General features: G+C 50.5%; 2 protein-coding genes across 4 annotated transcripts in view; both read left to right on the top strand.

Annotated features, from left to right (window-relative positions):
* LOC105481246 (non-homologous end joining factor 1) overlaps positions 1-15,545 on the top strand; it is a 102,931-nt gene extending 87,386 nt beyond the window's left edge. For 2 of the 3 annotated variants that reach the window (XM_011740688.3, XM_011740690.3), the window contains exon 8: positions 362-15,545. In XM_011740688.3, coding sequence (XP_011738990.1) covers positions 362-436 — 75 coding nt within the window. In that variant the 3' untranslated portion in view covers positions 437-15,545. The remainder of the gene's footprint in view (positions 1-361) is intronic. The other variant, XM_011740689.3, reaches the window with a different exon arrangement.
* A 247-nt stretch (positions 15,546-15,792) lies between these two features.
* LOC105481245 (Indian hedgehog signaling molecule) lies at positions 15,793-22,450 on the top strand. Its single transcript, XM_011740687.2, has 3 exons — positions 15,793-16,730; positions 19,165-19,426; positions 21,008-22,450. The coding sequence occupies exons 1-3, from the start codon at positions 16,416-16,418 to the stop codon at positions 21,664-21,666; spliced, it is 1,236 nt and encodes a 411-aa protein (XP_011738989.2). The 5' UTR covers positions 15,793-16,415; the 3' UTR covers positions 21,667-22,450.
* The last annotated feature ends 5,340 nt before the right edge of the window (positions 22,451-27,790 follow it).

Below are 27,790 nucleotides of genomic sequence, written 5' to 3'. Positions count from 1 at the left end.
GGCTCACGCTTGTTATCACAACCTGTGGGAGGCCAAGGCAGGAGGATCACTTGAAGCCAGGAGTTTGAGACCAACCTGGGCAACAAAGTAAACCCTATCTTTACAAAAAACAAAATTAGCCAGATATGGCGGCATGTGCCTGTGGTCTCAGCTGCTTTGGAGGCTGAGGCAGGCGGATTGCTCGAGCCCAGGAGTTCAAGGCTGCAGTGAACTATGATTGTGTCCATGTACTCCAGCCTGGGCGAAAAAAAAAAAAGAAGGCCTCATCCTAACCAGGAGCCATGAGAGGAAGAAAGTTTCTTTCCTAATTTCAGTGGAACTATTTCAAAACCCCTACTAACTTGGGTTCCCTTTTTTCTAGGGTACTTCAGGCCCTCTGCAGAGACCTCAGCTGTCAAAGGTCAAGAGGAAGAAGCCAAGGGGGCTCTTCAGTTAACCTGTTGTGGCCTCAGCTGCTGAGGATGGACTTGGAGAATAGCTTCCAAGCTTCACCTTGAAAGAAGCTTGCATGGCAGCAATATTTCTAAAACAGTGACCCAGTCAGAGGCCTACTGTAAGGGCAAGAAAACTGAAGTTCATGTTGACAGGTCCCAGGGAATTGGCCTTCCTATTCAAGTGGAAGCCAGTCTCTGAGAATCCCATGCTCTCCTCTCTTTTGGTGGAGGTTCTGTAGATTCAAGTTTCTACCATGGACTTTAGGTATATAGGACAAGTCAGCAAGAAAGCACCACACACTCAGGGAGCCTTGTCTACCTTTCCCTAGAGTCTCTAGCCAGCCAGCCCCCGACACTCCTCAGAGACCCACTTCTGTCTTTTGCATGGAATAAGAAGCACTCACACTCCCCTGCTTTTGGGATCACTTATGCTGTGGAGCTCATAACCCAATTCACTTCACTGGGTACCACCCCATTGTTGTCTCTGGATGAAGTCTAGCCATCAGTCCAGTCCTTCAGATTCTTCTTAAACTTCTCTGCAGTGGCCAGAGCTAAACCTCCATTTGGAAACTTTGATCTTGAGAACTCTCTTCATGGTGGGCACAAGATAGATAGATGATTGCTGCTTTCCTGTGTCAAACTTGAATGCATTTTTCTCTTTGTTTCCAAAGTATAGGCAACAGGTTAAACTACCATGAGGGGTAGTTTATCGATCCTCCCACCTCATCCTCCTGAGTAACTGGGACTAAAGGCACACACCACCACGCCTAGCTAATTTTTGTATTTTTTGTGTGTGTGGAGACAAGGCTTTGCCATGTTGCCCAGGCAGGTCTTAAACTCCTGGGCTCTAGTGAGATCACTGCCCACCTCAGCCTCCCAAAGTGCTGGGTTTACAGGCATGAACCACCATGCCTGTCCCATTTCTGGTTTATTTACTTGTGATGGTTAAATGCCTCCTTATTCATATATCTTGTATATATACTGGTGTTTCTGTCCTGATGTCAAGTCTCAAGAGAAGATGATCAAACAATAATAAAATAATTATAATAAGAAAAACAATAATAAATAGCTAACATTTATTGAGCAGTTAATGTATACCAGGAACTCTAATGAGCACCTGACATTGATCCTCATGGCATTGTGTGAGGAAGATGCTGTTAACCCACTAAGAAATTGGGTCTTGAATGAGTAAGTGACTTATCAAAGATCGTACAGCTAATAAGTGACAGCCAGAATTTAAGCCCAGACAGCTGAGTTCTTCGCAGCATTATTATATACACTAATGAAAACATTTATTTTCCAGAAAGGACATTAGGTCCTTCTTTCCAGTCTCCCACTGTAAACGTCTGTATCCCATGACCTTGCCTCTTTTCAATAGGATGTTCTACTCCCCTGGGCCTCTTCAAGGAAGGAGCTCTTGAGGACTCCAGGACTTACCCTCATGCTTTTTCCTGCTAGCAGAGTCTGAGAGCTCCACCAAGGCTCCTTCCCAGTCACTGCTGATAACTTTACCCCCAGACCAGAGGACCCTAGAGTGTGCTATGTGGTAGTGACTGTCATCGAAGTGAATTGGGAACTAAATAAAAACAGCCTATCAGCTGGCTTACTTTGCCCTTTCGTTTCTTTCTTTCTTTTTTTTTTTTGAAATGGAGTCTTGCTCTTGTTGCCCAGGCTGGAGTACAATGGCACGATTTTGGCTCACTGCAACCTCCACCTCCTGTGTGCAAGCGATTCTCCTGCCTCAGCCTCCCGAGTAACTGGGATTAGACACCCACCACCAAGCCCAGCTAAGTTTTGTATTTTTAGGAGACACGGAGTTTCACCATGTTGGTCAGGCTGGTCTTGAACTCCTGACCTCAGGTGATCTACCTGCCTCGGCCTCCCAAAGTGCTGGGATTACAGGTGTGAGCCACCACACTTAGCCGATCTTTTGTTTCTTTTCAGCATAATTTAGATAGTCAGATTTCATTATCTACAAGGCACATGGGAAATGGAAAGGCTTCCCAAGCAAGCTTGGAGAAAATACGGGTTCTTCACCCTGGGCATTCCCTGTACTCTAAGAACACAGACTCAAGACATTTTTCATCACAGCGGGGCCAGAGGCCTGTGAATCCCTCAAAATAGTAGGTAAAATCTTAGAGCAAAATGTTGATGTTCTCAAAAAGAATGTGTGACCTTCCAAAAAGGTTAAGTAATAGTATAGCTAGTAACCTTCCATCCACTGCCCCCCTCATCCCCAAAGGTTGCTGTCTCCATGGGGGTATTGCTTAAATACGTCCTTAGAGAAACATTGCTACGAGAGGCCCTGCCATAGGCATTCTTGCCCTGAAGCCCTTACCCCCAAAAACTAGGGGTAGTGGTTGAGCATCATTCATCCTAAGGCAACTCCAGGGAAATCCCTGCTTTGACAAATTGGCCTAGCCAGGCTGTATTCCAGCCCTGCCCCCTGGCTTGGGCCCCTCCCTTAGGCCCCCAGCCTGGCCCAACCCCCACTCTACATGCACATAAAAGGGTCGAATTCTCATGGCTGCTCCATAAATTTTATTCCGTAAATATTAGTTTTCCCTGTGTTTAATAAAGCAGTGGCCCACCTCCCCGCCTACCCGCCCGCTCCCCGGGGCTGGGGCTGGGGCCAGAGCTGGCTGGTGGGAGAAGGGACTCTTTCAATTGCTTTGGAGTATTTTTAGAAAAAAAAATAATATAAGGTGGTTTACACGAGCAAGCCAGCAAACCAGGAGCAGGACTTGGGACCTCGAGGAAGTTCCTGCAGGAACTCGACCTAAAAAGTAGAGAAATAGCGCCACCTAGGTTGCAAGGCCTACTTGGCCTTGCCGGCTGGTCCCCCGTAGTTAGCTAGGACAGGCATGCTCTTTGCTTGGAGAGAAAGCCTCATCCCTTTCCACTCCAGCTGGATAGCACCTCCTTTTCTCATGCCTCAATGGGGACTTCCCCAGCAACTCTTAAAAGCAGAGCTCAGGCTGGGTCCTGAAAGATACCACTAGGGTCATTCTCTTCTCTTGTCACCAGGCAGCCAGTCTCCCAGATCAAGGAGAATTTCCAAGGGATAGTAAAGTTATTGAGAAGGCAAAAAGAAAACTTCTAGTCTCTATCTTTCCCTGACTCCTGTGGAGCTAATTCCTATGGTGTAAGGTGGCAAAGAGTGAGATCTGTGTTCCTGTGCTCTGAACTGGAAAGAGTCTAGCCTGTTGAGACCAAAATCCTTCCACAGGCCTGGTACAGCGCACCCACAGTGAGCACTGGGGGAAGAAGAGATGCTCACATTTCTTGATACTCAGCCCTACTGCTGCTTGTTTTTATCCAGCAGTACATTTGGACTCCCTTTTCTTTCCTTCCTTTTCACTTAGACCTCCCATTTTCCCAAGCCCTTACCTCCTCCTTGGCCCACGTCTGTTGGGAGATAAGCAGGGGCCCCTTGTATACTCTGTACAAAGCTGGCGGGAGGAGTGGGGAATGGAAAAGGCTGTGCTGCTCCTCCTGGTTTCATTCCTTACATTGTCATCAGGAGCATTTTTCTCTCTCCATTTATTCTGTCTCTCATTTTCTCCAACTTACAAAACTACACAAATTCACTCCAAAGAGTATAGGGTAAGCCTAAATTCTCTTAATAGCCCTTCCTCATGATATGGTAAGCTCACTTTGTCTGTTCTGCTTGTGCTATTAATGTAGACTGTGTTAATAGACACATTTCTTGTGCACTTTTCTGTTTTCATCCTTTCGTTAGATTATACTCTTTGAGAACAGGGTCAGTGTTAACCCTAACTCAGAAAATATCACTACAGGGGTATTATACCATTAAATAATATAATTTTACGTTAACTAGGTTTTGATACAATCAGAATATGTTTTTCTAAACTCTACTGTGAAATAGTTTCTGTCTTCTAATTTTTCTTGAAGAAAAATCTGTTTGAAAGGAATAAGTGACATACTGCAAGGAAGCTACCAAACTCAGAGCTCAAGAACCTTGGTTCCTCATCTCTGTTACTAACATGCATAAATTTATGGGCTAGCAAAATTGTAATGGATTACGCTAGGCTCTTAGATACAGAGGGGAATGCAGGAAGAGAAGGAAGCCCACGCTTTGTAGGAGGGGGGTTCCCAGCTGTGGTGACGCCCTGGAAGCTGCTACAGGGTGCTCTTGTCCAGGGCAGCTCATTGCTCTGTGTTTTTTCCTTGTGTTCTTGGCCAAGGCCTCAGAAGACCTCACCATGAGTGGAACATCCAGTGTGTGGAGGGTATGAGGTAGCTTGTCTTATGTGAGGAAGAGGGACCATAGGGAATCCTTCTCTATTTGAGGATCTAGAAGTCCATCTGTTCTTGATCTTTCATCCCATCTTCTGAGACTTTTTTTTTGTGGTGGCCTTTTATGTATCCTCTCAGCTCTGGGCTCTCAGTTCTCTATCCTAGCACACAGGAAATCATTAGGTAGCACCCAAGTATTCTAGCAAAGGCTTCATCACTCTTCTCAGCTATTAAGTCCCACCCCACTCAGTTTCTCTGTTTGGAGTCCAACAGATTTTGCTACCCTTCCACCCACTCAGCACCCAACTCTCATGGGTTCTTGAGAATCTGGGCCAGTCTACCAGGGGAACCCGGAAGAAGCACTGGAAGAGCTCCAGGGTGTGGGGAGCGCACAGCCATTGACTCACCTGGGAAGATTGTGCTAGGATTACTTGTCCTGCTGGGCCAAGGGCCAGTAGTTAAAGGAGCATGCAGTGCCACACTCTTCCTCCCTCCCCTTACTCTGGGGCCCAAAACAGTAGCAGAGTTAGAATTGGGGAGTAGGGCTCAGGGGCTGCTGGGAGTCCCTTCTGAAATGTGTTGTATTTACTTTTTCATATTGGCAGCTGGAAGGGGAAGCCCATCCCAGCTCGGCATTGTTGTCTAACATGGTTAATCAGATCCTATAATCCTGCTGTGGAAATATTGGGCCTCACTCAAAACAATAGAGACTGAGAATATTGTGGTTAAATTTCAACCAACTGCCTCCCTGGCCTGTTTGCCTAACCCCTACCCCCCTCTCCCGGGCCAGAGTCCTCCCAGCTTTATGGACCCCTGATAGGATTGACGGCCAGTCAGAAATGGGTGACAGGAGAGGGGAGAATGGAGTAGGGGAAGGGTGATCCTCTTGACTGCCACTTCATCCTGGCTTTTCCCTCCTACCTCAGGCCTTGAAGGCTGAGCAGGGAGTGGTGAAAGGGGTTGGAGCTAGTAGAGAAGCTCCATAGGGTGTGGGTCTCCACTCAGGGGTCAAGAGCAGTACTGTTGGGAATCATGCATGATAAAGACAGCCCTTACTCAAGACAGAAAAAGCCTGATGCCACACAAGAAGGAAAGACTGCCAATTTCATTTAGCATTGTTGCCTAGGGGGGATTTCAGGGTGTCCTGTCACGTGGGAGGAATGAGGAGGCACTAGTTGCGGAAGGCAAAGCTGGTAATAATTTAGGTTTTGTTTCATATATGACAGCAATACTAATAACAGTGTGATGACATTTGAAGGTGATACTGATGGCCCAACTTGAGTGGTTTTCTGGTAGTGGTAATGTCCGTTGTGTTGCCCTCTTTCATAGGTGTGAATTAAATCTGGCAGGAAAATTTACATAATTAGAATGGCAAGACAAAGGGAATAGATCATTTCAGAAGGACAAGCTGTACAATGGTATTTTGAATTAAGAAAAAAAGAAAAGATTGAGTGTCTGGATTGTACTAAAGGGGAAATTTGAGACTGGGCTCCATGGCTTACACCTGTAATCCCAGCACTTTAGGAGGCTGAGGTGGGAGGATTGCTTGAGGCTAAGAGTTTGAGACCTAGGCAACATGGCAAAACCCTGTCTTTGCAAAACATTTTTAAAATTAGTGTGGTGGGCCGGGTGCAGTGGCTCACACCTGTAATCCCAGCACTTTGGGAGGCTGAGGTGGGTGGATCACCTGAGGTCAGGAATTCGAGACCAGCCTGGCCAACATGGTGAAACCCCATCTCTACTAAAAATACAAAAATTAGCTGGATGTGGTGGCACGCACCTGTAATCCCAGCTAGCCTACTTGGGAGTCTGAGGCAGGAGAATCGCTGGAACCTGGGAGGCAGAGGCTGCAGTGAACTGAGATCGCACCACTGCACTCCACCCTGGGCGACAGAGCAAGACTCCATCTCAAAAAAAAAAAAAAAATTAGTGTGGTGATGTGCGCCTGTAGTCCCAGGTACTCAGGAGGCTGCGGCAGATTGTAGGCTTATTGAACACAGGCAGTATGTTTTTGTGGCCATTCAGCAAGAAGCATAATGCCCCTGTTGGTGGTGATAGTGAATAAGCACTCAATGCAGTCAGTAAGTATATAATTTGAGTTAATACGTGTTTAAGGATTCCTGTTTCTTGTTGAATGTGGGTTTCTCTATCTAATTCCCAATACATTTCCTACAACCCTGTGCCGTCCCTTAGTGATCTGGAATGTTTTCCCACTGGATCTTCTCATTTGCAGTTCGAGTCTGTGAATACCATGATGTTTAACCAACATGAGGTTTAAGCCAACTTTATAGGCTTTCTGTATCTCCCTTCCTGGTCAGCAGTATAGCCCATTTTCTGGAGCTTCCAGTGGGGATCTTTCTTCCCACTGAATTCTTCCTATTAGTTATCTAAGTGGCTTAACCATTGAAATGTTTTCCATCACCTTTAGATCCTTTTGAAACCACTTTCTCTACCTGCTTCAGTTCCATTTGATGACTGCCATTATCTCTGAGATTCCCATCCCTCTGGATACCTCTTAGGTTCTCACAGCCAGGAACTATTTCCTAAGTTGTCTTTCTGGTGGAAAGCTCAGCTCCTACTAAGCAGTCCCTGCTTCAAAATGGCTTTGATCAATGACCCAAAGGAGCCAGGCCAGTCCCTGAGTCATCACAGAGCACCCTAGGTGAGAAACCCTGAAGTGTTCTCTGCTGTTGCTCCACCCCTACCCTATATGAACAGATTAAATAGTTTCATTTGGCACAGTTCTGCTATTTTCATTTGTCAAACTCTAAAAATGCACACACACTTTGACCGTTCACTAGTCCATAGTACGGGAACTGGGGCCTCACTGTACTTCATCTCGTTGACTGGTGACCCCTCCAAAAACAGTGTGGCTGTGACTTGTGCCTGGTACGTCCCAGGTACATGACAGCCAAGTACAAACTCGAAGTCAGCTGCCTCACAAGCTGGGTGTCCTAGTGAGGAGTCTTCTCTGCCTTTTGCTGAAAATATCACCGTGTTAAATTTCCCCTTTATTTTTAAAATTTTCGTTTATTTATTTTCGAGATGTCTCACTCATTCTCCCAGGCTGTAATGCAGTGGCACAATCATGGCTTACTGCAGCCTCAACTTCCTGGGTTCAAGGAAAGCCATTAGGCCCAGCCTGAAGTTGATATTTAAAGGATAGATTCTTTCCCCCAAATTGTTTCATTTTTAAAATTTTTTCTCCCATGGGGTCTCACTGAGTTCCCCAGTCTGGTCTCAAACTTCTGGGCTCAAACAATCTCCTTACCTCAACTTCCTGAGTAGCTGGGACAATAGGTGAGTGCCTCTACACCCAGCATTCCTCTCAAATTTTTCAAGTGTGGGAGCCAGGTGAGGTGACTTGCACGTGTCATCCCAGCACTTTGGGAGGCTGAGGCTGACGGATCATGAGGTCAAGAGATCAAGACCATCCTGGCCAACATGGTGAAACCCCGTCTCTACTAAAATTACAAAAATTAGCTCGGCATGGTGGCGCACGCCTGTAGTCCCAGCTACTCTGGAGGCTGAGGCAGGAGAATCACTTGAACCCAGGAAGAGAAGGTTGCAGTGAGCCGAGATTGCGCCACTGCACTTCAGCCTGGTGACAGAGCGAGACTCCGTCTCAAAAGAAAAAAAAATTTTTTTAAGTGTACGAAGGAGAAAGTGAGAACCATGAGAGGGTTTCTCTCTCTCTCTCTTTCTCTCTCTCTCTCTTTTAAAGTTTAAAAGAATCCTGTATGTAAATACTGTTTTGTTACCTACTTTTACTTAATTATGTTGTGTCTATATTTACATGTCAATACGTAAATCTCTTTAAAGGGTAAATTATCTTCACTCTGAGCTTTACAAAAAGTTTGAAAAACACCCTCGTGATCAGAAAGTAGAAAATTAAGCTTACTCACTCCATCCTCCTCTCCCGCGACTCTCCCACCTAGTTTTATTTTCTGTAGTCATAATGGTCTCCTTGTTATTTCCATGACGTGCCATGGTTCTGTCTGCCTAGAATGCTCTTCCCCTAGGTACCTGGTTGGTGAAAACCTTCTCCTCTTTCAGGTCCTTGCTCAAATTGCACCTTCTCAATGAGACCAACATTAACCACTCTATTTAACGGAGGAATCTGCCTTCTGACCTTGCATCCCCCTCCTGCCACAAGCTGGCTGCACCCCAATCCTTTCACCCTGTTTTAGGTGCTTGGAATGTGGTGTTTTGCCCATAGTCCTTTCTTATTCCTTTCTAACACATTATTATTATTACAGATGGTCCCCAATGTATGATGGCTCAACTTACAATTTTTTGACTTGATGATAGTGCAAAAGCCATCTGTATTCAGTAAAAGCCGTACTTTGAGTGCCCATACAATCATTCTGTTTTTCACTTTCAGTATAGTATTCAGTAAATTACATTAGATATTCAACACTGGATTATAAAACAGGTTTTGTGTTAGATGATGTTGGCCAACTGTAGGCTAATATGAGTGTTCTGAGCATGTTTAAGGTAGGCTAGGATATGACATTTGATAGGTTAGGTATATTAAATGCATTTTCAACTTAGGATATTGTCAACTTACAGTAGGTTTAGTGGGTTCATTGTAAACTGAAGTGCAACTATATATTTTATTTTATTTTATTTTATTTTTTGAGATGAAGTCTCACTCTGTTGCCCAGGCTGGAGTGCAATGGCGTCATCTTGGCTTACTGAAACGTCCCTCCTGAGTTAAAGTGATTCTTCTGCCTCAGCCTCCCTAGTAGCTGGGATTACAGGCACGCACCACCATGTCCAGCTAATGTTTGTATTTTTAGTAGAGATGGGGTTTCACCATGTTTGCTAGGCTGGTCTTGAACTCCTGACCTCGGGTGATCCACCCACCTTGGCCTCCCAAAGTGCTGGGATTACAGGTGTGAGCCACTGCACCCAGCCTGTTTATTTATTTATTTGTTTAGAGACAGAGTCTTGCTCTGTCACTCAGGTTGGAATTGAGTGGTGCGATCTTGGCTCACTGCAACCTCTGTCCCCCTGGTTCAAGCAATTCTGGTGCCTCAGCCATTTGAATAGCTGGGATTACAGGTGGATACCACCATGCCTGGCTAATTTTTGTATTTTTAGTAGAGACAGGGTTTCACCATGCTGGCCATGCTGGTCTCGAACTCCTGACCTCAGTTGATCTGCCCACCTTGGCCTCCCAAAGTGCTGGGATTACAGGCATGAGCCATGGCTCTCGGTGTTCTTATGTTCATTTTAAATTGTCTGTCTCCCCAACTCCTGTTTACTAGAATAAAGTTCCATGAGGACAGGGATTTTGTTTTGTTTTGTTTTTTTGTTCTGTCACATTTCAAGCACCTAGAATGGTGTCTGGCACTTAGTAGGTTCTCAAAAAAATTTTTTTTTTGTTGAGTGAATAAATGAAGAAAGATTATCACACACATGAGACACCCCTGTTCACACCAGCAGTATCTTGGGTGGTTTTAGAAATTTGTGGATATAAATGAAGTCTGTTTTGTTTGGGGCACTCTGTTGTAGGATAGGAGTGAGAATTAAATACCCTTTTGTTAGCTATAACCAGAATAGAATAAACTTGTCATTTTGCAGAAGCTAAGAGTACAAGTTACTAAAAAGTAATTGACTGTATCCTTTCTTGCTTTCTTTGGCTACAGATCCCCAGCATCCTTAGGGTACCATCTCTACCCAGAGGGACCGGGTAAGAGACTGTGGGTAGACTAGTACAACCCAATTACAGAAAGCTGATAGGTGTGCCAGGGAATCACTTGAGTGTTATTGAACATTCACTGAACTAGTGTTTTCTAAGATTTTCTATTAAGCAACTCATTTCTTCTCAAATAGAGACTGGAGTAGAAATAAAGGTTAGGCATGGTGGCTCAGGAAAAAAAAAATAACTCATTAGTTAGTCAATGTGTTATAATCCATGTACAGAGATATATGTATGTATGTTGTTTTTCTTCTTCTTCTTTTTCTTTTTTTCTTTTTTTTTTTTTTTTTTTGAGACAGAGTCTTGCTCTGTCGCCCAAGCTGGAGTACAGTGGTGCAATCTTGGCTTACTGCAACCTCTGCCTCCGGGGTTCAAGCCATCCTCGTGCCTCAGCCACCTGAATAGCTGGGATTATAGGCGCGCACCACCACACTCAGTTAAATTTTGTATTTGTAGTAGAGAAGGAGTTTTGCCATGTTGGCCAGGCTGGTCTTGAGCTCTTGCCTCGAGTGATCCACTGGCTTTGGCCTCCCGAAGTGCTGGGATTACAGGTGTGAGCCACTGAGCCCAGCCCTAGATAAAAAAGACGTCTGTCTTTTTTTCTGTAAATGTCTTTCTGTACGATAAGAGTTTCCCACAATCTTTGGTCTCTGATTTGAGGGAAAAACACTCTGTAACTAATTCTGCCTTTTCCTAGCTTTTCAAAGTCATCAAAGCAAGGTCTTTAATGCCTGACTCTCTCTGAAGTACCTCGTAATGAGCTTATTGTTTGAGCAAAGGTAACTTGACATTCCCATTTCTAATCAACAGCCAGCTTTCAAAGCATTGTTAGTTTTGAGTGGCTCTAGTTGGATCTCCAAATGTGACCTGGACTGATCAGAGGCTTGAAAGGTATGCTTTTATTTCTGCACATGGGGCCAAATTTGCTTACCTTTTGGTAAGGTAATTTTGAAAAGGTAAGGAGTTGCTTACCTTTTCAAAAAATCAACAGTAGAAGTCAGAGTGACACCATCCTGTTGGGGAAGTGGTCAGTCAAATAAAGTATAAGGTGTTAAAAGCCCAAGAAGAAGGTAACAGTTCTAGAAGGAGGAAAAACAGTTACTTCAATTTAGGAAGGAAAATGGTTGACTTGAACAGAGGTGGACAACCCAGCATGCTTGCTCTGGGAATCACTCGCCAAGAAACTGTTGCCATGGAGTCAACAGGGGCCTGGATTCCAACTCCAGCTCCCTATTGGACAAGCTGTGAACCTGAGTTTCTGCATTTGTAAAATTAAGATAATAGTGTGAACTTCATAAGGTTTTTGTGAAGGTTTTGTGAGATGATACTAGGGTTTCCTCTCTTTCTTAGATCATCTAACTTGGCTCTTCATTACTAGGCCATCATCTTTGCTTGTACCACTCCCCTTTCCTGAGTATCCTCTTCATTCTTTTCAGTCGTTCCCTTCCCTCCTTCAGAACTGATTTTATCCAAGAGGTCTAACCCCAGGCTAATCACTTCTTATTTCCATATTCTCCTAGACCAAATTCATCTAATCTATTAGCCTATCTAGTTTATAATGCATTATTCTGTATTCATTTGTGAGTAGCATTTGTGGCTTTGTAATTGTCTTTTGTTTTCATGATTTATCTTTAAGGTTAAATAGTAAATTCCTCAAGGACAACTGTATCTTCTACTTTTCTGTTTGCATTCTGTGTTCTTATGGGCCTATTATACAATAGCATCAAGGTAGATATTCACTAATAGAAAGAGGTAGGGGCTCCTAATCACCACTGCTGTCTTGGGGCACCACACATGAGCCTCCTTATGTATTCCCCCTAGATGAGTAATAGGAATCAGAAAACTGCTGCTATTCCTAAGTGAACCCAGCAGAGGATAAAAGTGAATTATAAGTAACATTTGTACTTTAAAGCTTATATTTGTTAACCCTTTCAACAACTCTATGAGGTATATGATATTATTTTCATTTTATAGATGAGAAATGGAAGTTCAGAAACATGTCTAAGGTCACACAGGTAGAAGGTAGCAAAGATGGTGTTCAGGCACGGGTCTGCCACCTCCACGTCCACTGTTTCTACTGAGCCAGGGTTGCTGTGCACTGGGTCACTGGAGGGTGTTGGACTAACTGCATTCCTGAAAGTTGTCTGGTTGTGGCTTACCACCCTTGGATTTAGAGCTGGATTGATCCAGTCGAGTGGCAGGATTAGGAGAAAAAATACTAGTCGACTATAGAAGTGCGGACCTATGCAGTATGTACATGGATGTGAAGATATGCTATAGAATATCATGTATATACTATAAGTACAATGTATTTGTACTATATAGCGTTAAAGTAAGATTAACTAAAAATGCTAACATGGTAGTCTACTAAGTAGATATTTAAATTATGTTCTATTATGTATTTCCCTCCATTTCTAATTTTTTTTAAACTTTCACTTTTCTAAACAAAAAATTAATCGTATTATCCAAAGCAATAGATAATTTGTTATCTTCAAAATAGAGCTGATTGAAGGATAGAAGAGATCTAAAGGTGAGAGAAGAAAGTGATTTTACCAGCAGGCTCAGGTGGGTCGAGCCCAGTGAGGCTCGATCACTGCATCTCTCTCCTGATAATGAGGTCACATGTCCCAGGCTGTAGGCCATTGGAGCTTCCAGAGTGGCATACTCTGCCCCTGTCCAATTTTAATACTGCTGGCAGAGGCTGGCAATGATCAGAAAAAGAACCAGGTCTTGTTTGATAGGTCTAAGGAACTACTAGCCCAGTTTAAAAGCCACCCTACACCTACTGAACAGCTAAGAACATAGGCAACCAAGAAATGACCCGGGTACTGAGGCCCCAGGTTGGATTTAAAGTGTTCCAGGTCACTTTATGGTGCTCCCAGTCTCCGCCCTTCCTCCATTGAAGGAGGTTGGACTGATGTTGACCCAAATTTGAGATTCAGATCTTGGAGCACCATTATGTCCTGAGAAAAGAGTACAGCTTTGGAGTGAAAAAGCTCTGCGTTCAACTTTTAGCTCTGGGACCCCAGGCAAGTTACTTGGCGACTAGATCTTGGAGTTATAGATTTGTAAAAGGAGAATAATGTCATGCACAGAGGATTCTTGTGGAGATTTTACTAATTGTGTAAAGCACCTGGCAGAGAGAAAAAACTTGATACACTGGTCTCCCTCTGCTTCTCCAGCATACACCCTTATCACTGCTCCTAAGTTAGCATGGCATAGGAGGGTCTGGTCTTAGTGAAGCCCAATCTCAACCAACGAGGTGGCTCTGCTGCAGTGGCACACCTGATGACAAGCTATGGCAGCACTTACAGCATAAGAACTTATTTGACATGGATCAGATCTTTACCAGATTTGTATTTAATAGGTTAGAATCACAGTCTGAGAGAGGAGAAATGAGAGGAAGAATGGAAAAACTAATAAATGATTATAAATTAGAACCTCTGAGAGAACTTAAAGAAATTGTCTCTTATTTGGAGAAAAGAAGAATGAAAGTAATTTAACAACTCTTCAAGACAATGCATGAAGGATAATCAGCAGGATAATGGCCCTAAACCCCAAGGCCAGAAAAAGAGGAATGAGTTGAATTTGCATTAGAGAGGGAGGGAGAAAGACTAAATTTAAGGCGAAACTTCTCTAGAAGAATATTATTAAACACTGGGATAGGTGACCGCAGAAGCCTATGGAATTTTCTTTCATGCAGCTCCATAAAAACAGAGAGCCCCTGTTTGTCTGGTTTGTGAGAGGTACTGACCCCGCTCCAGAAATCTGAGGTAGTGGGGCAGGAGGGAAAGGAGATGGAGAATATCGCAGAGATAGTTCTTGAGCCCTGGAAAATACAAGTTAAAGCTCTTGGAAAGCTTTCAGGGAAAAGAAGGAACATTCATCTTTGACTAGGAAACAGAATCTGAATGCCAATGCAAGAAAGAACATGCGGGGTGGGGAGAAGGTGCGGGCAAAGGGGAGGAAAGGAGGCGATCCATTTTGTTTCCACATTGCAGGCACCACTCCACTCCTAGTGGAGCAATCCTAAATTTCTTTCTGTGGGCCTCAGTTTCCTTTCAAGCGCTTAGATTAAGCACTCTCTTGAGTCTCATCCAATCCTGAATTTGTGTTTATAAAACTGATCCAGAGAGTGTGAGTAAATCTGTGAAGAGCTACTTCAGCCCCAAACCCGGTGGTGTTGGGTGGATTGGTCCTGCACAGAGGGACAATGCACCTCCCTAGGCGAAAACTGGGGCTGGGCCAGAGTCATAGGCTTCAATCCCTGCTTTTCAGCCACTAGCAAGTTGTTCATCTTCTCTGAACTTCAATATCTTCATTTGTAAAATGTGGACAGTAATAGCTCCTTTGGCCGTTTTGAGTTTAAATTAGATAATGCAAGTAGAACAAGTAGTACAATAATATCTAATAACTCCAATATTCAGGAATATAAGTACCAATAAAATGGTACCTATTGTATTAATAGAATTTGGATGATAATTTTTAAGCCTTTTTATTTCTCATCTTTTCATTTCTACCTTTATTGGATTTGCAGAATCTATTTCAGTCAAATCATATAGTTTGGTGTTGTGGTGGTGATGTTTTTTGTTTGCCTTTAACACACTTGCCTTTACTTGTTTTGACAGAAGGGATCCTAATTCATTCAGCTTTCCCGAATGTCGTATAAAAACACATAACACATGTTCACGTTCCTAGTTGTTTCTACATATTCTCTGCTCTTTTAAATGTGTAATATAGAAGCAAGTAATTATTTAGCAGTTCCGATGACTTTGCATCATTTTGGCATTCATAGCAAGCCCTCGTTACTGAGATATTTGCGGCCCCTCTTTAACATGGTCAGTCAGGGTTCCTCGGTATTCTGTTGATGTCACCATTTTAGCTACCCTTCTCTGCATATTGACCTATCCCTTTGCAACTTCATATTGTCGCTTTTAACAGTGTTTCCAACTTAAAACCCCCTATTTGACTCTTCAAAAGGCTAGACTCCCCACCCCTAGTTTGACGCCAACAGGCAGGCTGTGGGATGTGCACCAGGTTGATACAGAACCCAGCTCCACCAAGCTGAAAGGGCGCGTCGCCTGGGCCAGGGTGGGGCACCAGGTTATGAGCGGCCTCCTGCCTTTTGGGTTTGCTTCCCCGCAGGGGACACCGTAGGCGGCTGTGCGGTCCGGTCACTGCCCCCCGCCCCTCGCGTCCGGCCGCGCCGTGGGTTGCGGTCTCCGTGGGGGTGGCAGCTCCTGTCCGGGAGGTTTGCGCCTGGCGGGGCACCCCAGAGCCGCGAAGAGCCGGTAGGCGAGGCCAGGGCGGGGTGGGGCGCGTCCAGGCGGGGAGGGCAAACTCGGGCAGCGCAGGGGGCGCAGAGGGCAGCGGGCGGGCGGACGCGCGGCGGAGGCGCGAGCGGGACTAGGGCTGGCTAGTGCCGGGGCCGCCCGCCCGAGGGGGAGGAGGCTGTGTTGCCCTTGCTGCAGGTTCGCTGTCGAGCGCACAGGAGGCAGGGACATGGGTAGGGTGCGGTCTGCGCGGGGCCCGAGCCCGGATCTCTTCCATTTCCCCTCTCACTCGGCCCCGGGCCGCGCCGCAGACGGCAGCAGCTCCCGCTCCGCCCGAGCCGCCTGACCGCCGGGCCGGGGTGCTAACCGCGGGGCCCTGCAGCCCGCCGGCCCGGCCAGCCCAGCCCAGCCCGGCGGCCCGCAGCCCCGCCGCCCGCCGCCCCCCGCCGCCGCCGCGTTGCCAAAACAAACGGGCCGGCCTATTTATTGGCGGCCGGCGAGCCCGGCAGCTCAGAGTCGAGGCGCCGAGGGGGACAGCGCGCCGCCACCAGCTCGGGCCCCGGGCCCCCGCCCCGCACTTGAGTCCCGCCGGCCCTGGCCGCACCGTGCCGCCCATGGCGCCCCCGCCTGGAGCCCCCCGGAGCCACCTGGACGCCTGAGCCCCCGCAGCGCTCCCGTCGACTCGCCTGCCCATCAGCCCACCAGGAGCCCTCGCCCGCCGCTTCCCCGGGTTCCCTGGCCATGTCTCCCGCCCGGCTCCGGCCCCGACTGCACTTCTGCCTGCTCCTGTTGCTGCTGCTGGTGGTGCCGGCGGCATGGGGCTGCGGGCCGGGCCGGGTGGTGGGCAGCCGCCGGCGACCGCCGCGCAAACTCGTGCCGCTCGCCTACAAGCAGTTCAGCCCCAACGTGCCCGAGAAGACCCTGGGCGCCAGCGGACGCTATGAAGGCAAGATCGCTCGCAGCTCCGAGCGCTTCAAGGAGCTCACCCCCAATTACAATCCAGACATCATCTTCAAGGACGAGGAGAACACAGGCGCCGACCGCCTCATGACCCAGGTGAGCGCGATCCGCCCTACCAGCGCGCCGCCGCCGAAGCACCGCCACCTGCCCGGCCCTACCCACCCCCTGGCACCTTTTCTCGACTGGCTGGCACTCTCCCTGGCACCTACCCCTCTCGCCAAGCCCCGCTGCCTCCTGCCCACGATGGGCTGGCCAGGGGTCCAGGCAGGAGTGTCGGCATCCCCAAGCCCGGCGGAGACTGCTAGAAGAGCTCCTCGCTGCCAAGCCCCACAGCCCAGCAGGTTGGCGGCGGCTCCTCTGCCCCAAAGTACTGGCAGCTCAGCCAGACGCGGCACCCGGAGGTACCTCTACCCGGCTGCCTCCTGCGCCTCCGGGACCCACGCAGTCCTTCCCGGCCTAACCTTCTGCACAGCTGTGCCCCTTTCATTTTGAAACCTTTCGGCATCCCTGAGGCAAAGAATCTCTTGATGCGTAGGGGCACCACGGTCTTTCCTCCCTGTGCGCTCTTGGTTCTATGCGCTGCCCCCTCCAGGAGCAGCGTCCGTCCCGGCTGGGTCTGGGGTTAAGAACAGCGAGGAAGAGTTGAATGGGGAGGTGGAGGTGGGAAAGGGAACCCGCTCAGCGAGCCCACGTGTCTGTTCGGAGAGCTGAGGGGTGCTACTGCGGTGGAAGGGTAGGTTATTGGAGTCTTTGGGCTCTGGGACTGAGCTTAGGGGATTCCTGGGCTTGGTGGTGGAAGAGAGGGGCTGAGATGCCGAAGGAGGCAGGGAACAGGGCTGACGCTAGTCTCTGCATGCTGGGAGCAGGACCCGCGCTCCACCCAAGCTTAGAGGCGCAAACTTCCTTCCCTGCAGCCAGGTCCGCGAGGGGAGAGACCTTCACCCCCTTCCTCCGGGGTCTCCCGAGGCTTCCCCCTGAAAGCAGGCCCCTGACTTTCTAGATCCGTTGGGAAGAGCAGCTAGACTCAGGGCCCTCAGCATGCACCCTGGCGCCGGGGCTGGCCGGCCGGTGTCGGGGCCGAAGGTTGGCTGGTGGCCGGGCCGGGCCGGGCGCCGAGGAATGCAGATAAGGATCCGGGCCACGGGCTGGGCAATCATTGACAGCGCACGCCCGGGCTCTGGACCCGAGAGGGGGCGGTGGCAGTGAGGGAGAGAGGCGGGGAACCAGGGCTGCAGGCGGGCATAGGTGGGGGCTAGAAGCCTGACAGCAGGGTCTACAAAGGAGCAAGCGGAACTCCCTCCCTGGGCAGTAAGCACCCCCAGCCAGGCTGTGCACCAGCGAGGACCTGCAAGGCCCTGGGTTGTAGCTACTATTGGCTCCTAGGAGGCTGAGTCCAAGGGTCTGTGAGGCCCAGGCTCTGCAGGGTGGGGGTAGGTTGAGACTTGGGCTGCCCACACTGGTTGGCGCCTTGAATCTCAGAGTCGAGGACTGGTGGAAGGGCCTTTCCCCTCAGGCCAAGGCCTCCGCCCCAGCTTCTCAGAGTCAGCCGCACAGCCCCTTGGGCTCTCAGGACCCAGGCACACCGGGAGGCAGCAACCAGGGATGGCCGCTTGGGTCCTTCCCCCAGGGCACGGCTCTACTCCAACTCCACATGAGGAGGGTGGTGGAGCTGGCTCCCTGAGATCAGAAGCTTGGTTTATGGAGTTCCTTCCCACGGTATAGGGGCGGGCCACCGGTGCAGAGGTCCTGGAGGTCTGGGATTGTCAGCCCCTTATGCGTCTTGCAGAGGAAGACGCTGCATGTGGCCCGGCATTGGGCGGCCCTGGCGCTAGTCCACCGGTTTCTGGTTCCCTGGCCCTGTCATCTCTAGCGGGGGTGTGGGCCGGTTTGGGATTATAAGAGGGTCCCGGCAGGAGTCCTCCGTGATGCTCGAGGGATCCAGGCAGGCCGGCGATTCCCCTTCAACACACCCCCTGAAGCTGCTGAGACGCTCTGCACCTGCCGCGCCTCCAGAGCCCGTCGTCCCCAGGCCTCAGCCCTGAGGCTGCGGTGACACCTACTGGGCACCTCGGGCCTTGCACGCCTCGCAGGCCCGCCGCAGGCAGTCGACTCCGCTGCCACTCATCCCTCCCGGCAGCTGGCTGGCCCTCCTGCTGGAGGCACAGAGGGACCGGGCGCTGAAAGATGTAGTCCTGTCTGTGGAGGGATGGATACCCGGAGCTGAAGACAGCACAGGGAGGCAGGAGACCTCTACCTACCAGAAAAGGCGCCGCCAGGGCGCTTGCCTCCATGCCTCCTCCAGATTTGTGATACCGTCGTGCGGTCTAGATCCCCGGGGGAGGCTGTATGCTAGGGAGGGAGCACTTCAGGGCCCTCTGTTCCTAAGGGAGAGGGACAGCACCCTCCTGGGCTTCCAGCTCCCGTGGGTGTGGCGGGAGAGTTCTGGGCGAGGCTGCGCCTACACCTGCACCTCGGCAGTCTCCTCCCGCCGATTTCGCTCCAGCTGATTTCGCGCACATTCCTCTCCCAGCGCTGTAAGGACCGCCTGAACTCGCTGGCTATCTCCGTGATGAACCAGTGGCCCGGTGTGAAGCTGCGGGTGACTGAGGGCTGGGACGAGGACGGCCACCACTCAGAGGAGTCCCTGCATTATGAGGGCCGCGCGGTGGACATCACCACATCAGACCGCGACCGCAATAAGTATGGACTGCTGGCGCGCTTGGCAGTGGAGGCCGGCTTTGACTGGGTGTATTACGAGTCAAAGGCCCACGTGCATTGCTCCGTCAAGTCCGGTGAGCCGCCGCCGGGGGGCTGGGCCCGGGGCCGGGGCCGGGGCCGCAGGGCGTGGGCAGGAGGCCTAGTGCCAAGAAGGTGAAGAGGCCCGCCCAGGGATGGAGGCAGGGATCCGGGGGAAGAGGACATCGGCGGCGCTCTCCAACGCTACTCCTGACCTTGACTGCCTGCTCATCCCATGCCTGGTAGTGTCATGGTAGGAGCCTAGGGAGATAGGGCCCTGTCCCAGGGCTGCTGGGTGCTGACCTGGTGGCCCACAGTCCAGAGCCTGCCACAGGAGGTGCAAGACAGAGCAAGCTGGACAGATGGAGGAAGCCAGGCTGCCAGAAAAGGCCTCCCCACCCCACCTGGTGCAGAGTAAGGCGGGTGGTGGGGCCAGGGGCCGGGATATGCCCAGACACCTGCATGCCTGACCAGGAGCCCAGAGGCTCCGAACCCATCACCCAGCTGCAGGTCAGCCCTCCCTGGGGCGCAGGCGTCCCCAAACTCAAACTCTACCCCCCATGCCCTGAAGCTGGACATTTCAGGGCAAAGCCAGCCAGGAGAGCCAGACTAAACAAAGTGGACTCAATAAAGTGGATTTTCCCAGATTGGCCGCATTGTTGATCAGAATCGGCAGGCACTGGGGCCTCACCCCTCCCTCAAGTCTTGTCAGCACCCTGTCAACTACACCAAACCCAGCCATGGAGGCTCCAAATGGTTCCTGTGTGGCTTCCAGCCTAGCCCCATCTGGCTGCCGGCTCAGCCCTTCACACTGGCAGCATGTAGTAGTCGCACTCTCATAGACCTGCACACTGAGCCCAGGCCCACATGTTGATATTCCTGACCCTACCCTGACCCACAACCACACCCTGAACCTTCCACTCAGTACTTCCCTGCCAACTGTGTCTACTGCAAGCCCCATCCACCCTTCACTGCAAACACCAGCCCACAACGGCCACTTCTGTTCATTACTCCTGACCCCCAAACACTGTTCTCCAGCTCACTTGCTGATGCTGCAGTGTCCTGTCCCTGCACAGGGACTCAGCACATGAACTGAAGATGGTGACTGTGTCCTCGCCCCTGGCTTGCTCCTGACCCAACCATTCACTCCGAGGCTGCCCAGGAGTCTGCCTTCGCCCCACTGGGTGGGCTTCTCCCACATCCCTACGTTCAAAGGGCCAGCTCTGTTACAGAACCTGGGGAATCAGCCTGAGAGGGCAATTTTTGGGGAGTGTCTGAGCAAGGGGTGAGAAATAAAACATCTAGGCCTCGGAGGAGCTAAGCAACCTCCCGCTCCATGAGGCAGCCCTTTCCTTCTCATCCACTGGGTCTTGGAGCACTACTGTGCTCCTCTTGTTGGCAAAGTATTAGGCTGGGGAGGAGGGGGCAGAAGATCACATTGGAGTGAGGGGATGGGGGGCAGTGAAGTGTGGGTTCAAGCCTGCATAGGAAGTGGGGGGCAGGAGCCAGGATATGGTGACAGGGGCTCTCTGGGAGCAAGAGGAGCTCTGGCTGGCTGGGGTGGCCAAGGGAGGATCGTTGTGACTGGGAGGCCGAGCTACACAGCAGTAACACCTTCATGTCCCTTTCTCCCACAGAGCACTCGGCCGCAGCCAAGACGGGCGGCTGCTTCCCTGCCGGAGCCCAGGTACGCCTGGAGAGTGGGGCGCGTGTGGCCTTGTCAGCTGTGAGGCCGGGAGACCGCGTGCTGGCCATGGGGGAGGACGGGAGCCCCACCTTCAGTGATGTGCTCATTTTCCTGGACCGCGAGCCCCACAGGCTAAGAGCCTTCCAGGTCATCGAGACTCAGGACCCCCCACGCCGCCTGGCACTCACACCCGCTCACCTGCTCTTTACAGCTGACAATCACACGGAGCCGGCGGCCCGCTTCCGGGCCACATTTGCCAGCCACGTGCAGCCTGGCCAGTATGTGCTGGTGGCTGGGGTGCCAGGCCTGCAGCCTGCCCGCGTGGCAGCTGTCTCTACACACGTGGCCCTTGGGGCCTATGCCCCACTCACAAGGCACGGGACACTGGTGGTGGAAGATGTGGTGGCATCCTGCTTCGCGGCCGTGGCTGACCACCACCTGGCTCAGTTGGCCTTCTGGCCCCTGAGACTCTTTCACAGCTTGGCGTGGGGCAGCTGGACCCCTGGGGAGGGTGTGCATTGGTACCCCCAGCTGCTCTACCGCCTGGGGCGTCTCCTGCTAGAAGAGGGCAGCTTCCACCCACTGGGCATGTCCGGGGCAGGGAGCTGAAAGGACTCCACCGCTGCCCTCCTGGAACTGCTGTACTGGGTCCAGAAGCCTCTCGGCCAGGAGGGAGCTGGCCCTGGAAGGGACCTGTGCTGGGGTGCACTGGCTCCTGCCATCTCCTCTGCCATGGAGATACATCATTGAGACTTGACTGGGCAACACCAGGGTTCCCCACCCCCGCCGTGGTGTAGTCATAGAGCTGCAAGCTGAGCTGGCGAGGGGGTGGTTGTTGACCCCTCTATCCTAGAGACCTTGAGGCTGGCACAGCGACTCCCAACTCAGCCTGCTCTCACTATGAGTTTTCATACTCTGCCTCCCCCATTGGGGAGGGCCCATTCCATCTGTCTTAGGCCCCTTTGGGTGGGCTTGCACCTCAGTTGATGCTGCTAAATTCCCTGGGAGCCAGCATGGAGCTGGCTGGACCCGATGCTGTCCAGAACTGGGAAGGCCACAGGGGTGGGGCAGCCATCCCGGCCATTCTGAGGTATGACATTCCTCCCTGGCCACACTCCTCAAGACACATCCAGAGACTGTTGCTGTCAGTGGGCAGAGTTCTGTGTTCTGGCCAATGTGACCATAGTGCTGGGGACTGGGGGAAGTGGGCTGGATGTGCTTGCCACCCCCCGGGGTAAGCTCCCTCTTCTGCTGAACCATGATCCCCACCCCTTCCGCTGGTCAGTCTCCCATACCTTATTTATTGGCGCGGAGGGGGAAGCCCATGGGAGAATTCTGGGGATGTTTTGGTCTTTTCTTCCTTTTGTAATAAAAATTATTTAAGTTGTTAGAGCCACAGAGTCCAAGATGCTGAGAGGGGACAATTCACGGATAGTTTGGAGCCCTGGAAGGGTATGTCCAGGGTTTTCTTCCCTCCTCAGAGAGGCCTGGCTCACCTTCCTCCAAGGACAGAAACTCCAGGCCTCCCACCCTCCCTGCAGGTCTATTCCCACCCAGTAGCTCTGCAAAGCCCCTGCAGAGAGCTGTGCTCTGCGCAGGGCAGGGCCTTTACACACTGACCTCACCGTTTACCCCAAACAAGGATGGATCCGAGAGAGAACAGAGATGACTAGTCCATGGTCACCTCACTCATCTATAATCATGCCCTTGTGCTGTTGGGGCCTGGGCTTCTGACTCTTCCCTGTTGGTAATGGACCACAGTGTGAAAAGATTCTGTAAAATTCACATCTATCTTGTGGACTATTCTGACTTCTTGGACAGGTCAGAGATCTCTAATCCAGCAGTTCTGAAACGTCAGGATCACCTAGGAAGCTTGTTTAAAGATGATTCCTGGCCCCACTTCCAGGATTCCACTTTTTTTTTTTTTTGGAGATGGAGTCTCACTCTGTTGGTCAGGATGGAGTGCAGTGGCACAATCTCGGCTCACTGCAAGTTCCGCCTCCTGGGTTCACGCCATTCTCCTGCCTCAGCCTCCCAAGTAGCTGGGACTACAGGTGCCTGCCGCCATGCCTGGCTAATTCTTTTTTGTATTTTTACTAAAGACGGGGTTTCACCATGTGAGCCAGGATGATATTGATCTCCTGTCCTCGTGATCCACCCACCTTGGCCTCCCAAAGTGCTGGGATTACAGGCGTGAGCCACTGTGCCCAGCCCAGGATTCCACTTTAATCGATCCAGTGCAAGGCCCAGGAGCTTAGTTTTGTAAACACCCCAAACATGGCAGATGGTCCATGGGCCACACTCAAGAACTACTGCTTAGTCCAGAGGAGGCCCGGTTTACTGCCAAGACAGCATGACCCCCTTCTTTACTTTCCCTCCATCCCTCCATCCCAAGGCAAATTTTTCTATACTCACTACAGATAAACTGAGGTTCTAGGTCCAGTGATACAAAATTTTCAGGAGTTTTGTGAGTCAGTTGAAATAGGCACAGTGGCCATAGAACACTGGAAATTGGCAGAGACTACAAATTAGGGTTTCCCCCCACCTTGGGGAGCTAGTTGTTGAAGTGTGCCACTGCCCAGGCTCTGTCCTCTTACACAGATGACTGTGTTGAAAGTGGTGGGGATGACTGTTCAGACTCTTAGCTTATCCTCTCCTCACATCCATTGAAGAAAATGCCAGAGAAAACCATTATTCTGTGGTCCGTGTCATCTGGAGAAATCGGGCTCCACTGGCTGTATTGATAATTTCTATCATTTAATGATGACTAACCCTTGCTAGGCATCATTCTAGATCTTTACATTCAGTAGCTCATTTAATACTCATAATGACCATACGTGGTGTGTACTTCATTTAATATTACTACTTTCCAGAAGAGAACACAGAAGCACAGGGAGGTTAAGAAACTTGCCCAAGATTACACAGCAAACAACAGAAGCAGAATTTGAATCCTTCCAGACTGTGCTCTTGTGCACATTGTTTTTACCCCCAAGCTTTTCCTCTGGGGAACTCAGGTTCTCTCTGGAAGGTCACACTCAGCATCTGAGGTCTGGAAATCTGCTTTGTCAACACATCTAGAGTGGACCCATCTCTCTGTGGCAGACTCTTACTGACCAGGCTCACAAGGACCAAAATGTTCATGAACTCATTCACAGTGAGAAATATCAGGCCTAGGTCAAGATGCTCTTGTCCATTCATTCACACATTCTCTCCCTGTAGACATTCTACCTGGGAGATCAGATTGCAGTGATAAGTTGTTGGTGAGTGTGGATGCATGCAGTGGATGACTCCCCAGGTCATGGGGGAAGGAGTGGGGTCGGGGGGCGCCTCTCCTACTGGGGTTGGGCACACGTGGTCCAGCAGACAGTCATTTGGTGTCCCTAGACCTTTCTGTTCTAGATAGGCCTCCTCAGGGAACAAATTCATTTTTCAGACAAAGATTTCAAAGATTTCAAAGACAAAGAACTTTGTATGAATTCAGTCCCTCAAAAGAACAAATTTGGGGTGGGAATGGGACCCTACAGCTTTTCCTGGAATCCTGGGCCCAGATATGAAGAAACAAAGAGACAGCCTGGAGATCATCTTTCGTGTCTGCAGTGTGGTGGCCCAAATCTCTCCCATCCTCCGTACAGTGCGGAGACCCAGAGGAGGGTCACTTGCACTGCCCAGACCCAGGCAGTGCAGATCCAACGCCTCCTTCTCCACTTGGGCCCAAGCCTAGCCCCAAAGGCTGCTGCATCCACAACTGTGACATTCGCTCATAGTCAATGCTTATTTTATTTTTTTTTATTTTTATTTTTATTTATTTATTTTATTTTATTTTATTTTATTTTATTTTATTTTTTTGAGATGGAGTCTCACGCTGTTGCCCAGGCTGGAGTGCAGTGGCGCGATCTCGGCTCACTGCAAGCTCCGCCTCCCGGGTTCCCGCCATTCTGCCTCAGCCTCCTGAGTAGCTGGGACTACAGGCGCCCGCCACCGCGCCCGGCTAATTTTTTGTATTTTTAGTAGAGACGGGGTTTCACTGTGGTCTCGATCTCCTGACCTTGTGATCCGCCCGCCTCGGCCTCCCAAAGTGCTGGGATTACAGGCTTGAGCCACCGCGCCCGGCCTATTTTTTTTATTTTTTGAGACAGGGTCTCATTCTGTCACCCAGGCTGGAGAGCAGTGGCATGATCTCAGTTCACTGCAGCCTCTGCCTTAGGTTCCAGCAATTCTCCTGCCTCAGCCTCGCAAGTAGCTGGGATTACAGATGCATGCCACCAAACCCAGTTAATTTTTTGTATTTTTAGTAGAGATGGGGTTTTGCCATGTTGACCAGGCTGGTCTCAAATTCCTGGCCTCAAGTGATCTGCCCACCTCAGCCTCCCAAAGTGCTGAGATTACAGATATGAGTCGCCGCGGTTGGCCAATCTCATAGTGTTAATGGATGCCACTCCATATCAGGCACTGTGCCCAAGTTGGGGGAAAGAGGCAGTGCCTGTCTTCAGTGAACTCCTAAGTTGGGAGGGAGAAGTGTGGGAGACAGGGATATCCACATGGTGCACCAACTGCTGTGGCTGACATCCTTACAGTGGCTACTGAAGCACCATGGAGTGGCTGGTGACTAGGAAGACTTCCTGAAGGCGATGACGCTACAACATGGGGCAAGAAGGAGTTTGCCTGGCAGGCATGTGGAAGAGATCCAGGCTAAGGACATAGTTAAATCAAAGGTTTGGGGGCTTGCAGGCTTAGAGGAACCACCATTAGGCCAGCATGGTAAAGTTATGTGGGTCACGTGGGCTTGGCAAAAACCAAAGTGGAGAGAGAGGCAGGAGGCAGATGACACAGAGCCTGTGTTGCATGCAATAGGACTCAATCCTGGGGGCCCTCAAACAGGGGAAGCTCATGACTAGGTTGCTTCCAAAAGCTCATCTGGCTACAGTATGGAAGGCAGACCAGAGGGAACAATCGTGGAAGCACTACTGGGAAGTTGGTGTCCTAGACTAGGGAAGTGGCTCTAGGGTCATAAAGAAGGTGACGGATTGTAGACACTTAGGCAATAGAGTGGCCAGGATGGAAGCCAGGGTTGGATGAGCCAGGGGGATGAGAAAAGGGCCCAGGTCAACTTTGGGGGTTTTAAATAGGACATCCAGCTCCCCCACCCACAGCATCCTTGACCTTGGACCTTGGTCTTCTTTGGCCTTAGTGGCTGCACCTGTAAGGGTGATGTCCAGGGCTTTCCTGTAGAGATATCCTCTCTCCCTGTCATCCAAGGGTCTACTTGTGTTCAAGGGACCCTCCAAGCACCTGTTCTGTCTGCCTGCCTCTCTGCTCTGTCTTGGAAATGTATGGGAAAGAAATTCAGAGTAGCCTCTGATATCCCAATCCAGGCAAAATGCAAGACCTGTGCCTAAGTCCACAGGTCCCTGGGAGGACCTGGAGTGTCAGGGTCTAGGAGTCACAATGGGGGAACTTCCTGGCTGCGAGGCCTCTGGAGCTGCCTGGGCCAGTTACCTTCTATAGAAGCTCACTGCACCCTGGTTCCCCTATCTGGCTGTGCTGGGGCCTCTCCGTAAGTACTCTTCCTCAGGCGGGCCTTGCAGCCTCCTCTCTTTTGTTTGGAAAGCCCCAGTCACCGCTTGCATGGCTCTTTGGAAGCCCTGCAGGCCTGCACTCAGCCATCTTCCCTAAGACACACAGGGCTCAGGATAGAATGGCTTCTGACAGTGAGTGGTCTTGTGTTGGAAAGGGCTGAACCCAATGCACATGGCCTTTAGACAGCAGAGCCTACTGCTAGCACCTATGCCACCTGTGTGGGAACTGGAAATAGGAGCCCTCCATTGAAATATTTAGTAAGAAGTGCTCCCTCAGGGACACTCAACTAGAAAAGGCAGCTCTCCTGGTCTGGTGCCCGGAGCAGGAAGTCCATTTAGAAGAGACTAGTGCAGGGTATATGCTGGGACTTTCAGAGCATGTCTGGATTGCAGTCCCCCTGCTCGCTCAACCTAGAGCCCTGTGCAGTGTACAACTTTTATAACCATCAATTCTGGTCCTGGTGGGCTTAGGCTTCTGCCAGGCTCAGCAGATTCTGACAGGGATGAAGATTCAGACAGAAGCTCCACACAGTGTGACGCCAGAGGAAGTGCAGAGCGATTAGACAGGACTAGGGGCAGGATGCGCAATGCTCAGAGACTTCCTGGGGCCGGTGTTGGTCTGGGTCTTCAGGGGTATGAGTGACTTGGGCAAGGGCAGGTGGGTGGATCATCAGGAGCAGATGTACAGAGGGGAAGTTCAGGGCATGCCCAGGGATTGGGAGCCAGTGTAGTTGGGGCTAGAAGTTTGAGGAGGGGAGACTTCAAAATGGGAGGTGGGGAAGGGAAATGCTGTATCCCATGGCAGGAATGGAGTTGAGGGCCTGGAGGGAAATGCCCCAGCAGGTTGTGTCCTAAAGAGGCCTGGGCTCCCACAATGGAGGACTTCTCTGGAGAACACAGACCCAGCGTCCCACCTTGGGGGCGCCCCTTCAGGGCAAACCTCCTTGGCAGGGTAGGTGGTGGCAGCTTCCCAGCCTGTGCCCTCTGGTCCCTGGGTAGTTGTGCCTTCTGGGGCTCGGCCCCACCTCCCACACCTCAGCCTGGTTCTCAAAGCCTCTTTGTTTCACGGGGCCAAGTGGTGGCCGGCTCGGATCTGATAAGGCTCAGTTGGGTAGATATAGCCCCGCCCTGTGTGCCTCACCGGCCTGAGTCACACC

This window comes from Macaca nemestrina, chromosome 11 (assembly GCF_043159975.1).
Source record: "Macaca nemestrina isolate mMacNem1 chromosome 11, mMacNem.hap1, whole genome shotgun sequence".
In the NCBI taxonomy this organism is placed as follows: domain Eukaryota; kingdom Metazoa; phylum Chordata; class Mammalia; order Primates; family Cercopithecidae; genus Macaca; species Macaca nemestrina.
The sequence above is the reverse complement of the archived record's forward strand: the minus strand, read 5'-3'. Positions and strand labels throughout refer to the sequence as shown.